Source organism: Ceratotherium simum, chromosome 11 (assembly GCF_057802395.1).
Source record: "Ceratotherium simum simum isolate JZ-2026a chromosome 11, ASM5780239v1, whole genome shotgun sequence".
NCBI classification, from domain to species: domain Eukaryota; kingdom Metazoa; phylum Chordata; class Mammalia; order Perissodactyla; family Rhinocerotidae; genus Ceratotherium; species Ceratotherium simum.
Window position 1 is genome coordinate 14,947,912 of NC_141910.1, and position 13,457 is coordinate 14,961,368.

At 54.8% G+C, this 13,457-nt stretch overlaps 1 protein-coding gene across 16 annotated transcripts in view; it reads right to left on the reverse strand.

Annotated features, from left to right (window-relative positions):
- DYSF (dysferlin) overlaps positions 1-13,457 on the reverse strand; it is a 203,296-nt gene that overhangs the window by 63,155 nt on the left and 126,684 nt on the right. For 14 of the 16 annotated variants that reach the window (XM_004435553.3, XM_004435548.3, XM_004435559.3 and 11 more), the window contains 4 exons: positions 12,512-12,693; positions 9,606-9,746; positions 8,759-8,788; positions 7,330-7,359 (listed from right to left, as the gene is read on the reverse strand). In XM_004435553.3, the coding sequence (XP_004435610.1) occupies positions 7,330-7,359; positions 8,759-8,788; positions 9,606-9,746; positions 12,512-12,693 (383 nt within the window). Of the gene's footprint in view, positions 1-1,808; positions 1,851-7,329; positions 7,360-8,758; positions 8,789-9,605; positions 9,747-12,511; positions 12,694-13,457 lie in introns of all 16 variants that reach the window. The other 2 variants (XM_087436587.1, XM_087436585.1) reach the window with 2 other exon arrangements.

Below are 13,457 nucleotides of genomic sequence, written 5' to 3' on the forward strand. Positions count from 1 at the left end.
GTCAGTTATTTCACCTCTCTCTGGCTCAATGTTCTCATCTATCAAATCGTTATCAACCTCTAAAGGTTAGTGTGAGGCTTGAAGAAGTTAATACAGTACTTAGAAGAATGCCTGGTTCATGTAAACTCAATAAGACTACTAGCCCACGTGGCACCTTGTGACAATTAGAGAAAGATGTCCCTTTCTTAAGACCCTTTACTTCCATGTCAGAAAATTATCACATTTTACTAGTTTATTAGAACAAGACATTTTACTGCCATCTACTGGAAAATTGTTATAATAAATACAAACATATGATATCTACACTAGAAATTGCATCTCCTTAGGCACAGTGCCCTTGTGCAGTGCACAACCTGCATATCCAGACAAGGAGGCCCTGACTCTCAGGAAATGTTAACTATAATTAAAAGGCTATGTTGGACACTTTACAGAGCTTGCCTCGTGTAATCTCATTTAGTAAACAATGGAATCACTTGATTCATTCTCCAAGTGATTTGCTTTGGGTTCCTTTTCAAAGGATGGTCCATTCATCTACAGATGCTCTGACGTAGATGGTGGGAGCAGCTGGAGGATGGAAACACACCAGCTTCCTCCTGCCTCCATGAACCACTTCACAACCAACCCCAGTTGTCACTCCTGCCCCATGACACTGATGACGCTACGCTTCCCTAGCCTTTGGCGGTAAGAAGCTCATCTCTAGAATCAGACAGATGTCAGCTCTAGTTCCAGCCCTGCTGCTTCCTAGCTGTTTGACCTTGAGCAAGTTACTCAGCCTCTGTGACTCAGTAGCATCATACAGAGATCCGAGATAACAATACCCTTGCAAAGCTGCTCTGAGAATTCAGTGACAGAACAAATATAAAGAGTGTCTGGCACACGGGAGGTGCTTCATAAACAGCAGTGACTATAATGATTACTGTGTCGTTGGTGGTGCCACTGTTTTTACCATCAGTGTTGTTGTTGATCTCCCAGGTGACTTGAAGAGAACCGAGCCATTAGAAGCATCTCTCAGAACAACCCCAGCTTCATAACTATTCCTATGTCACCAGGACGCACAGAGAAGGAGTTTGCCATTTTCCCCCAGACCCATGGTCCAGGTGACATGATGCAGGAAGCACCTACACTTTGAGACTGGCTGAGAGACCAATGCCGTCGGGAGGAGGGGTGATGTGCAGGGCCGCCATGGGGCATGACTCCAGGGGGTGCTGTGCACATCACAGTCCACGTGAACGGTGCCCTGGAGGACGGAGGCAGGGCCTACACAGCCACCACAGTGCCTGGCTGCTCAGTGTCCACCCTTGGCACTCCAAGGCCACCGGCTGCAGTGGCTGTGCACCAGGGGTCGCCTCCTTAAAGGAAGGGTTTGCTAAAGGCCCGCTCGTGGCCTGTTTGTGGCCAGCTCAAGGCTGATGCCCAGCCCAATGTGGGCCCAGGGCCAAAACCCCAAGATGAAAAGGGGCAAAAAGAAGGGAGCAGGGAGGGAACAGCTCCAAGCTCCCCTGGGTAGGGAGGCAAAAAGACCAAGCCTTTCTCACATGGTTGCAACATTCTCCTGAAATCACCCAGGAAAACTCTTTAAAATATTTCCCCCAAGAACATTCCTCTCCAGGCCCCCAGACTCTGGGCAGCATCCCTTTGATTCCCTTTCATCCCTCATTTCCATGCTCCATCTTTCCTTCCAGGCTTCCTTGAGCTCTGTGGTGATGACGTTCCTCTCTATATGCTGAGGATCGGGCTCCTCATTTTCAGGAACCTGTTTACGGAGGAGGACAGGGAACAAGAACCCCGAGAAGGCTAGGCTCCAGTACCGTTTGGAGGAGGCCCTGGAGGAAGAAGGCAGGTGTGCACAGCTGCAGAGCGCCAGGGCCAGTGGAGGCAGGAGGGAGAGACAAGCAGAGACAGTGGTTAGAGGGGCGTCTGCGGGGCAGCTTCCTCAGCACGAGGCCACCATTCTCATCCCAAGGCCATCTCTGTCCACCTTGCTGCCCTAGGACATCCTTGCTCCCTGCCATTTCTTTCCACTCCCCAGGATCCCTGCCTCGGCAGCACCCCCTCCACCCGGCCTGCAAGCTGCCACCACAGTCTTCTGTCCCCCTCCCCACTATGCACACCACACTGCCCGGACCTGCCTGCAGAGTTGTTACTGAGCATTTATGCCTAAATGCTCTCTGGCTCCCTAACCCTGTCTCATCCAGTCCTCCCCAGTCTTGCATGCCATCTGCTGGACCTCGTCCTTCCCCATTTGAAGTCAGTCTCTCAGAACCATGCCCGCCCTGCTCTCTGTGCCCTCTCTAGCAGCCTCCCTCCCTCTCCTCCCTCCCTTCCTGAGAAGGACTGCCTCCATCCACTGCCTCTCCCTCGCTTCCACGTGGCCCTCTGTCCTGTGCACTTAGCTCTGCCCCCTGCACCCCTTCCCCAGAAACTTCTCTGCCCAAAGTCAACCATCTGTTTGCAGCTCAACCCAAAGGCCACTCCCCATAATCAACGCATGCTGTACTCTGCAGCCAGGGGGCACTTTCTAAGAATGTCACTCTGTTTAAAATCCTTCAAAGGTTCCCCCCTCACTCAGGATGAAGTTCAAACTCCTTGACATGGCCTCCAAGACCCCTTATCTTCTGGCTCCCTCTGACTTCTCTGGTCTTACCTCCCACCAGACAACTTTCCCTTCCAGGACCGAGATAGTGCTGAGCCACCTCCCCGAACACACTCAACACCTGCCTTCTGAACACCAGCAGGTTACAGCAGGCACTAAGCTCTGTTTACCTTTGAGGCTCAGAGCTTGCTGGTCCCTCTGTCTGAAATGCTCTTCTACCCACTTCATCTGGCTACCTCCTACTTAGACTTCATATCTCCATTTAAATCTTCCCTGGTGCCCTGAACTTAAGTTAAGCACCCCCATGGCTCCCATAGCAACTTGACTCACTCCCATTGAAAGACACATCACCCTGTGCCATCTCTATGTGTCCATCTGTCGGTGTCCCTGATTAAACCAGCAATTCTGCACACAGGGACCACAGCTGAATCCTCTGTCCAATAAATAAAGGGTTATAAATGGATAATTGAAGGGAGGGAGGGGTGGCAGATGGATGAATGGGTAGGTGGATGGGGGGGGGGGACAACTCCAATGTACTCTCCCCACCTTCCCAACATTCCTGTCTGCTCCAATCTGGTCCTCACCAACCCCTCCCTCCCCAGCGCCTGCTCATTGCTCCCTCTGTTTGAATGGGCTTCCCTTACCATCTTCCAGAATCTAACACATCTTTCAGGGCCTAGTTCAAGCTCTCATCCTCCAGAAAATCCCCCCAACCACTCCAGAAACTTCTTATAACTCTACTCTCTGCCTTCTTTTAATTCTAAGTGACCCTGTGCTCCATTTCCCAAAGTCCTAACTGGTCTCTGACATCTCACATGTGAGAGTCCTGTGGCCCCAGCCAGACGGCCAGCTCCTGTGCCCAAGTTTCTCGATGCCAGGTCCAGCCAACTTGAGGGGTACAACTCCTCCCTCCAGGACAGTGATTCTCAATGGGGTAGGCAGCAGTGACCTCATCAGAACTTGGGAAGCACTGCCAGGCAAGGGGGCGGATGTAGACAAAGTGCCACTATGACATCCTGATTCCCTGTCCTATGTGTGACGGGGGACTCTGAGGACCACAGCGCTCAAGGGCAGCCATATAATATAAGCCTACTTAGACGAAGCCACATGTCACCACTCCCTTCCTTATTCACCCTCCACCCCCACCCCCTCAATGAAGGACAGACCTGGGATGCTACACTGATGAGGTCCTACAGATGTACAGGGTGTTTACCAAGCCAGCTCAGACCAAGAGGACGAGGACCCAGGACAAATGAGGCTCTGTCCCCATCAGAGCAGAATCTACCCTATGCCCCCTTCAGTCTATCTGTCCTTCTGGCCAGTTGAGCACAGGGAGTCAGGCCCCTGAGCCATGAGGGGGGCTTCCTCCCCCAGCCCTAGGGCTACCACTCTAGACATTCATTCCCTGGGCAGGCAAACATGTTAGCAAGCCCCTCCAGCCACCTAGGCCAGTCTTGTCACCAGTAGCCCATAGAGCCCTTCTTCCCCCAGCAGGGTACAGTCAGGGGACCCTCTGGACATTCAGATCCTGCATCCTCAGGGAGCTCCAGGCAGGAGCAGCCAGGAGGGTGGGGAGGGCTCCATTGTCTGCCGGCCCCACCCAGCTCGTTAGGAACAACATGTTGCTCTAATTACACTTCCCAGGAAAAACAGTGTTTTAAATTAAGGCCTTGAGGGAGGAATAGGGGGATGGGGACCACTGGATTTATTTTCCTGATTGCAAAACGCCAAATTTTTCCTTCTAGTGGATTTGGGGGTGCAGGAGAGTACCTTGTGTACATCTCAGGCCAAAAGCCATAGCCTGTCACCTCGATTTGGAAAAGCAGATGGAGTGACATCTGGTTGGCCCCTGAGCCCACAGTGAAAACAGCCACAGAGCATGCAGTCCCTTCTACCAGGGCATCACCAGCCACGGAGCAGGACAGAAGAATCAGAGCCAACAGTAAGACTCGGAACCACGGCCCCTTAAATGGTCAGGCCCGCAGGCCCCTGCTCTCGTCCAAAGGGTCCCCAGGTGGGGTCTTCCCCTGTACATGCTCCACATCCTAGGGGCCCCTGGCTACTAAAGAATCCACCATCACCTCTTCTGCTGGGTGTGCACGTGTGTGTGCTCTCGCAAGTGTACACATTCGCACACACTCACACGTGCATGTGCACACTCTCCAGTTCTCAGGAAATCTAAAATTGCAATTTCTTTGATCTCATTCCCCCTGGCAGCACAGACTGCCTTTGTTCTCCAGACAAAAAGGAAAAGAAACGAGACGGAGGGCTCAGAAGAGGCGGGGAGAAGGAAGGAGAGAGCCAAGGAGCAAATGAGGAAGAGAGAAACACGAAGGGAGAGCGGGGAGAGGGGAAGGCCAGCAAGGCTCCTGAAGAGGGGGAACAGCATGCGACCCAGACAGAGAGACAGGCTGGGGAGCGGGGAGGAAGCTCCCGGTCCACCTGCACTCTCTGCAAGGACCCAGGTCTCCCAGTTGTCACCAAAGCCTCAAAGACACAATGCAACAGTCCCCCTTCCCCCACTAAGAGCCCCCAGGGAGCTGTGCTCCAGATGGGCATGAAGGCTGGGGGAGAGGAAATCTCGCTGCCCAAAAACTGGCCCCAGGCGGTGATGTGCCCCCAGCCCAAGGCTGCTGCCTGGACCCCCTTCCCCTACCCCTCTGCCAATCCCTGCTTCAGAAGTGGGCCCAGTGTCACCTCTTCCAGGAGCAGCACAGGTAGATGGCATTTTGTCTCATTCACATACACTTTGTCTCCCACACAGGCATGGGCCGTGCTGGCCCCAGGGTACTCCCTACCTGGAGAGGCCATCCTTAAACCATCCTTCAGAGTCACTTGTCATCCTCCTCCCACCCCCCGCTTCTTCCTGGCCCCTCTCCAATCCAGAGCCCCATCACCGTGACTGTCTCAAAAGCCTGCTAGCTGGTTTACCCTCATGCCCCTCGCTCCCCAACCCACACCCCCCTGCAGCCAGACAGCTTCCTAACACACCCATCTGCCCTCTCTGCTCCCAGACTTTCGAGGGCTCCCGTGGCCAGTGGCCCAGAATCTAAGCTCCCGCTGTGGCTTTTCACGGCCCTCCAGGCTAGAACACTCTTCACAGGGATCAGGCTGGGAGTCTGGAGGGGGCTGAATGGGGGAGACAAGGCAGGAGCTTGGCCACAGCAAAAAAGACAGAAAAATCCCACTAAGGCGTCAGGCTTCCTGCAGGACCAGCAGCAGCAGCAAAACTAACCTGCCTCCACCCCATCCCCGGGGATTCTTAAAACCAAATAGGACATAGGATCTTGGATGAGCCTTAGCCTTCAAGTGTGGGGGAAACGGCTGAGTTATGGGTCCCAGGCTGGGGTGGGGGCCCCCAGGGATGAGGCGAGGGTCACAAGATCTTTTTCTGGGGTGGTTCCCTGAACCAGTGGATACTCTCTTCTTTCTACTGGGCCTCGGACCCTTTGAACCTGCTGGTTCAGCCCAACCCTATGCGCAGCAGACCCGCAGGACTTGCTCTCCTCTGGCCCTGCTGACCCACACCAGCCTCAGCCAGGGGCCAGGCTGGCCCTACAGCAGGACACTCGGCCCTCTTCGGGGTCTGGCCCAAAAGCTGCAGATTTTGATTTGCTTCCTGACATCGAGACCACAGCCAGATCCCTGCTCTCAGAATCTGAGCCTTCACTGTTATATATTACAAATCCAGTTATTAAGGATTTTAACTTTTATTTAATAACTCATCCCTGGGCTGGGTCTTCTTCAGAACAGGCTGTGGGTTTTGGCCACAGAGTGCTCTCAATCAAGAGAGAGGGCTCCGTGCTGCTTCCCTGGACGGGATTCTGCTCCCCTTTCCAAATCGGCAGTCTTTCGCAACTGCAGCCAGAAGCGGGAGGCTGCCTGTCAGGCGCAATTATGGCCAGCTCACTTGGCGGACCCCACCTCGGTCTGGGAGCAAAAGGAAGTGAGGTAAGGGGTGCGGGGCCTGCAGATCCCACATCCTGACTCTGCACTTCAAGTCCAAATTGCACCGAAAATGTCAAACAGTGTCTACTCCCAGCCTGGGGATTCCCTGATGGTAGGAAGTGGCTCCCCTTTTCCCAACCCCCCATCTGACCAGGGCTCTCCTTCCTGTCTCCCTGCCCAGGCCTCTGCCCCTGCTCACTCATGAGGATCTGCTCACAGATGCATAGGAGGCCGTAAGGGAATGTGCTACTCGTCCCCCATGGCAAAAGACATAGGCTTGCTACGTCTGGATGCAAACCCCAAACTTCTTCTAGGACCTAGGAATCCCCAACCCACCCCAGCCCCTCAACCAGCCAGGCCCTAAGCTGGTGCTTAGCCCCTTGGGCCAAAGGCACATTGCCCATCTTCTTCCTGCGACAATGTCTGGTTAATGCTACCTCCACCAGAAAGGCTTCCTTGACTATTCTGGCCCCTTACAAACATTTTACTCTTGAAAACATGCCAGATGAGATTCTGCATTGCTGTTCATGAGGTCTAGGTGAATCTGGTCTCCAACAGGGCAGCAAGCCTTCTGAGGCCAGAATCACACCAGAACACACCCCAGGCAGCCCTGGATCCATGCAGATGTGGGGAACAAAATCCAGACAGGTCCCCACATGACCGATGCCCACTGAGGCACCAGGAACTAGAAGGCTCAGGGCACATGCTCAGAGGGCAGCCCTCACCCTCCCTCTGTCTCTCCTCACCCACCCCTAGCCACAGGCCAGAGCCCTGAGGGTCCAGCTCACCTCTTCCAGGATCCCTGATGTATCTTGCACCTGGACCACACCATGGGATGTCCACATCCAGGAGATAGTGGAAGGAGGAGAGGAGGGAGGGTAAAAGTTCACCATTAGTGACAAGGAGCACTAGGCTGGGGCAGAGATCAGCACCCCAGATGTCACCCTAAGAGGAGCCAACAGAAATCACTCCCATCCAGGGGTAGGGGTGATGTGCTTCCAGGCACACCCTCCACATGGTCCCTGAGAAAGAAGATGGGATGGACATCGATGCAGAGGGACTGGTGGGAGAAGCTAAACCATAAACCTAGAGCCTGGGCGCCTCTGGAAGTGACCGGAGAAAGGAAGATGGCAGCCAGGTGGTGGGAAGGGCCCAGCCCTGTGCAGCAGCCACAGGACAGACAGGCCTGAGGCCCTGGAACCGCTGCTCCTGCCAGGGCACATGAACTTGAGGAGCCAAGGAGAAAGAACCTGGATCCCCAGGGGCTGGCAGACCTAAGAGCAGGAGCTTGGGCTGGACACGAGAGGGAGGGGGAGAGAGACTAGGGGTGACGGATGCGGAGGGTGGAGTGGGGGCGGTGGGCAAAGGAGGGCCTGCATGGTAAGAACCGTCTGCAGGTTGCATGGGCTGCCTCGTAAGGGGGAAGGCGTCCAAAGAGAGCCCAGAAGACCGCTTCTCCAAGCTACAGCTGAGCCTGGCCGAGAACAGTATTTCCTAAATCAAATAGCCTGGGTACCAGGAAAGGGTCTGCATTTTCTACCATGACCCCCAGGAGAACGAAGGAGAGCAGGGAGAAGGGAATGGCGTCCCTATCACTAGTAGAGGAAAGAAAACCAGTCATGGTGGCAACAATGAGTTAGGGAAGATGGTCTAAATCAGAGCTTCTGAAACTCCAGTGGGTATCAGAATCCCCCGGAGGGCTTGTTAATTCGCAGGTTGCTGCGCTGCCCCTCAGAGTTTGCTTCAGTAGGTTTGAAGTGGGATTCAAGAATCAGCATTTCTAACAACATCCCAGGTGATGTCACATGGAGAACTAGTGGGCTAAGTCGATGGTTCTCAGCCCTGGCTGCACATTAAAATTTCCCGGCAGCTCTGAAAGATACCAATGCCTGGGCCACAGCCGTAGAGACTGTGTTCCATCCGGTCTGGGGTGGGGCCTGAGCACTGGCAATTTTTAAAGCTGCCCAAGGGATTCTAACGTGCAGCCCAGCTGAGAGCCCCTGGGCTGGATGACTATGAGGTCCCTTCAATCTGAGTCTGTGATTCTCAAACTTCTCAGAGAAGAAGGGCAGGAAAGCCCTGAGCTGGGCAGGAACCCCAGCCTGAAGGCAGGCCGGTGGTGGTGTACGCCTGATTGGCCTTCCTCGCTCATAAGGGGCTGCAACACAGGGAGGCCGGCAGTGAGTCTGAAGAAGACAAGGGAAGAGCAAGACGTACCTCAAAACCAGGAATATGGTGGATGGCCGGCTAGGGGGAAGAAAAAGGGAGCTTTGGTCAGTGCTGGGCACACAAGGCCCCATCACCCTCCTTTCTGTCCTGGCCAGGCAAACACATCTTCAGCCACAAAATGACACTCAAGGAATATGTCAGTGATCAGACAGTTGGGGGTTTGCAGACTCTATTCCTTGGAGACCTAGGGAATCCTCTGAGGTGCCTGGGAGTTGGCAGGCAGGTGCCAGGGGAAGCTAGGTTGGCGGTATGCTGTGTGCCCCCTCCAGACACTTCACCCAGAGTAGCCCGACTTCCATCCGGCTTACACATGGGCTTCACATCACACCAAGAGCAAACTTGAAGATATGGCTCTAACCCCAACCCCCTATTTCCAGCAGGGAAGTGGCTGGCCAAGCGTCACGCAGCTAGGCCATGGCAGAGCCTGCACTAGATCGGAGGTCCTGCTCTTACCTGTCCCCAAGTCCCTCCATCACAATTAAGCCCCGTGCACCAGATCACAGAGGTCCTCCTCCCAGAAACCACGTCAGGATACGACCCAGGGCAAAACACATCCAAAGGCCAGAGGACTCAGAAATTCTAGCACAGTCCAGATTCCAACATTCTACCCCAGTGTGAGATGGTATCCTAACTTGGGGTTCAGGAAAGATGGGCAAAACTGGTCTCAGCGGGAGGCCTGACTTCCAGAGGTGGCTGTTCAGTGTTCCCCACTAAGTGGGCCGGGGTCGGGGAAGAAGGATGTATCGGCAGCCTCTCCTCTGCCTGCGCCCCCGTCCCTCCCCCACCATGTACTCCCTACCGGGGCCCCCTGGATCAGGACGGGACCCAGCCTCACCTTCTCTCTCTGGATGAGCTCAAAAGAGGCCAGCAGCTCGCCTGCTGGCTGGCTGCCCCTCGTCAGCGGGAACCAGGTCAGCCGGGGCATCCGCTCCAGACTCGGCTGACAGATGCAGCGTCCCATAAACTCATCTGCACCCTAGACCAGGCGTGGAGGAAGAAGAGTCAGCGTCCCCCAGCCCAGGGCTCTGGTGGCCCAGAATGATCACCAGGCCTACATCTGGCCTCCTGAGCTTGAAAGGGCCTCAGAAGTCAGAGCAGCCCCTGGTGCAGAATGGTGACCTCTGCCCCGCTTAGAAGGATGTGAGGACAACATGCGAGTGGCCTCCGGCCACTTGCATGATTTGAATTCCCATCATGGTTGAGAAGTCCCTCTGTATGTCCAAGTAGCATTTACCTTGCTTTAATTTAATCCACTCTGAGCCCATTAGAGACCAGAGTGACAGCCTCCCAGAGTTTCTCTAATGCCCTCAGCAGGATCGGTGTTTGACATTTTCAAGGACTTTTGTATCTCCTGTTCATTTTACCTCTAAATTCCCCCACTTTCCAGGTGGGGAAACGGATCACGCTCATCAAACTATATAAATCTTGCTAAAATGATGTTTTCATCTTATTATTCCTTTGCTCAGGCACCTTCCATGGCTTCCTCTGCCTAGAGGACAGAGTCCAAACTCTTCTCCTGGCATGGAGAAAGGCTCACTGTAGCCTGCTCACCTCTCCTACCCTGCCTCGCTCCCTCCCCACACATCCTCTACTCCAACCTGCTGGCCTCAGCTAGCCTTTCTCTGCCTGGCCTTTGCATGGGCCACTTCCCCCAGCCCCCCTGCTCTCTCCCCTTCTCAGCCATCACTCACAGCCCTGTCCAAGCTCGGCCCTCTGATGTGGGCCTCTGTGACCTTGCTGGCCTGTGGACTCCAGCCTTGTGGTTAGTTTCCCTGAGGGCAGGAGCAGTGAGCAGAACCTGGGTCACAGCCAGATGGCACCACAGCCCCCACAAGCCCCGGTGCCTTGCCCAAGGCCCTCATCTGGAGAGACGCAGAGCAGGACTGGGAGGCATCCCCACCCGCAGTCATGTCACTGCTGGGGACACCCCCAAGAGCCATTCTGGAGTGGCCACCAGCTGCTGCATAAATGCCCACACGAGCAGGTGACAGTCCAGCACTGACCACTCAGAGTGGACACCGGCCACAGTGCGGGGAGGGGTCCAGGAGGCTCCTCAGGGTCAGGTGTTACCCCTTTAGTTGCTGGGTCGTGGAGAGATGGGAGGAGGAGAGTCCTCACAGAGCAGGGGCAGCCAGGACAGCAGGAGCTCAGGGCAGTGGGTGTTTGCCAACAAGTACAGCCTTCTTTGACTATATTAACAATGAGCACAGCCTCTGCTCTCCCCCAGGACCTGGAGGCCCACCCACCCAGAAGATGCCAGGGCTCTTCTCCCCCAGATCCCTCCTGGGCACTGCCTGCAGGGGAGAGACAGGGTCAGAGCAACATTTTAAAAAGAGGAGGAAGGATGCCACTGGAAGAAGGAGACTGCATCCTGCGGCCTCCTGGCCCACCCTGCACCAGCACCACCATCCTTCTGCTTAGTCCCCTGGCCCGACAGCCTCCTGGCCTCCTGTCCCCCTCCTCCTCCTGTACCAGGCCCTGTGCTCTTCCCCAAACAGTCCCAAGTAGACCCTTCCTCCAGTTGCTCATTCCCCCCACGGAGCCAGCTTCTCCTCCCGAGGAAAGAGGTTGCAAGTCGGCCCCCACCACCTGGTGGGGCACCCTAAACAGCATCACCTTCCCCCACTCCCTGGTCTCCACACTCTCCCAGGGCACCTGACATCCAGTCATGGCAACTCTTTCTGAAAACATCTACCAAACCCTGCTCTCTCCCCTTTCATCCACTGCCACCCCCAACTCAGGCTGGGTCTCTTTGCCACATACCCCTCGACCCACACGGTCTCTCTCTTTCAATAGCACCCCCCTTCTTCTTTCTAGAATATTGCTCTGACCCTGTCACTCCCCTGCTCCTCTGGCCTCCTACTCCTTTCTCCTCCTTCCAGCCTGTCCTCCCCTCTCCTCAGTCTCCCACCAGCCCCCATGCTGTGCTGGAAGGCCCTCTGCCTCCTCCCACACCCCAGTCTCACATTCCCTCCAGGGCCCCATCTTCCCCACAGTCTTCCCTCACTTTCCAGCCCACAGCGATCTCTCTCCCTCGTTGGAATCTTCTAGAGCTGCGCTGTCCAAACCAGAGCCACTAGCTACCTGTGGCTATTTAAAGTTTAATTAATTAAAACTAGAAAAAATTTTAAATTTCGTTCCTCAGTTGTACTAGCCACATTTCAACTGCTCAGTAGCCACATGTGGCTAGTGGCCCTCATTTTGGACAGCATTTCGAACATCAGCACAGGAATTTCTGTCAGACAGCTCTGTAAGAGGGCCCTGCTAGTGTCACAGAAACACATGGCACTTGGGGACACGTTGTCTCACTGAAAGATTCTCCGCTCTGTGGGTGAGTCTTGGCTCCTACCTAGACTAGGAATCCCAAGTGAGGGGCCACTCAGGGCAGGAGGCAATGCTCGATAAATGTTTATGGAGTCAAAACAGCCCTCTGATAGGGAGAAGGGACCGGCCGGGGATCATAAAAGCGAGTTAGAGGCAGAGAAACCCCAGGCTCCTGATCCAGAGCCTAGCGCCCTTTCCAAGTTTGCCCCTCTCTCTGCCAGGGACACAGCTAGCAATTCATTTTTAATTACTCTAAAATAGTTTTAACCCCTCTTAGCCTGTGGGGTCAGGGGAGAGGCCATCAGCCTTAGGGAGCACCCATCTGGTTAGGGACCCGTCCCTCCCAGTGGCATCTCCCCTTGGGCCCTGAAGGGGGTGGGCAGTGAGGGGACGAGGGAGGGAGGGAGGCAGACTCACATAGGTGTCGTGGTCATACAGCTCCACCACGATGCTGGGCGGCTGCTCAGCAATGCTGGCCGGCTCACCGAAGATCTCGATCTCGTAGAAGATGAGTGTCTGGTCCCAGGTGGGGTTCAGGGTGTTCTTCACCACCACCGTCTTCTGGCTCTGGTGCAGGAAGGAGACGATCGCGTAGGGATCTGTGTAGGTGCAGTGAAGGGGGACAGGACACAGCAGAGACCGTGAGAGTTGCCTGCTCAGGGGTCACGTGGGCACAAAGCTGGAGCCCAGGTGTGGTTGCCGCTCGGGAGCAGCAACGTCAGGCTAGAGCCCATTTCCCCAGGGGCTCTCCTGGCCCTCCATGAGCCAGTCTGCTGGGCCACCACAGGGAAATGGAGCCTGGATCCAAGCAAGTGGGCACAAAGATCCAGAGAACTTTCCCTTCTGGGCTCCTTCTTGGGCTGGCCGCTAGGGGCAAGGTCCAGCTGGAGGAAGTGAGTGCCTCGATGGCTCATTCATTCATTCATTCATTCATCATTCATCCAACAAGCATTTATTGAGTGCCTCCTGCATGCCAGGCTAAGGGCTAGGTGCTAGGGGCTGAGAATACAATTGGAGCAAAATCATAATCCATCCAAGCAAATATAAAATTACAGTTTTGACTAGTGCTTTGAAAAATATATATAAGTTGCAATGGAGTGTATGAGGGAGGGATCTGGTTTCCCTGAGGATGAGACAGTAGAGCAGAGATGTTGGTGCCATCAGAATGGCATTCCCAGGTCTGCATTTCAGCAAGCTCACACTGGCTGCCACATGGAGAACAGATGGAGTAGGCAGAAGTGAGTGTAGGGAGACCAGTTATGAGGCTACTGCAACAGTCCAGGCAGAGAGGTGGTGGCTTAGAAGGATGGGGCACTAGAAAGAAGCACATGGACTCAAGAGCTGTTTGGCAGTGGGTGGTGTC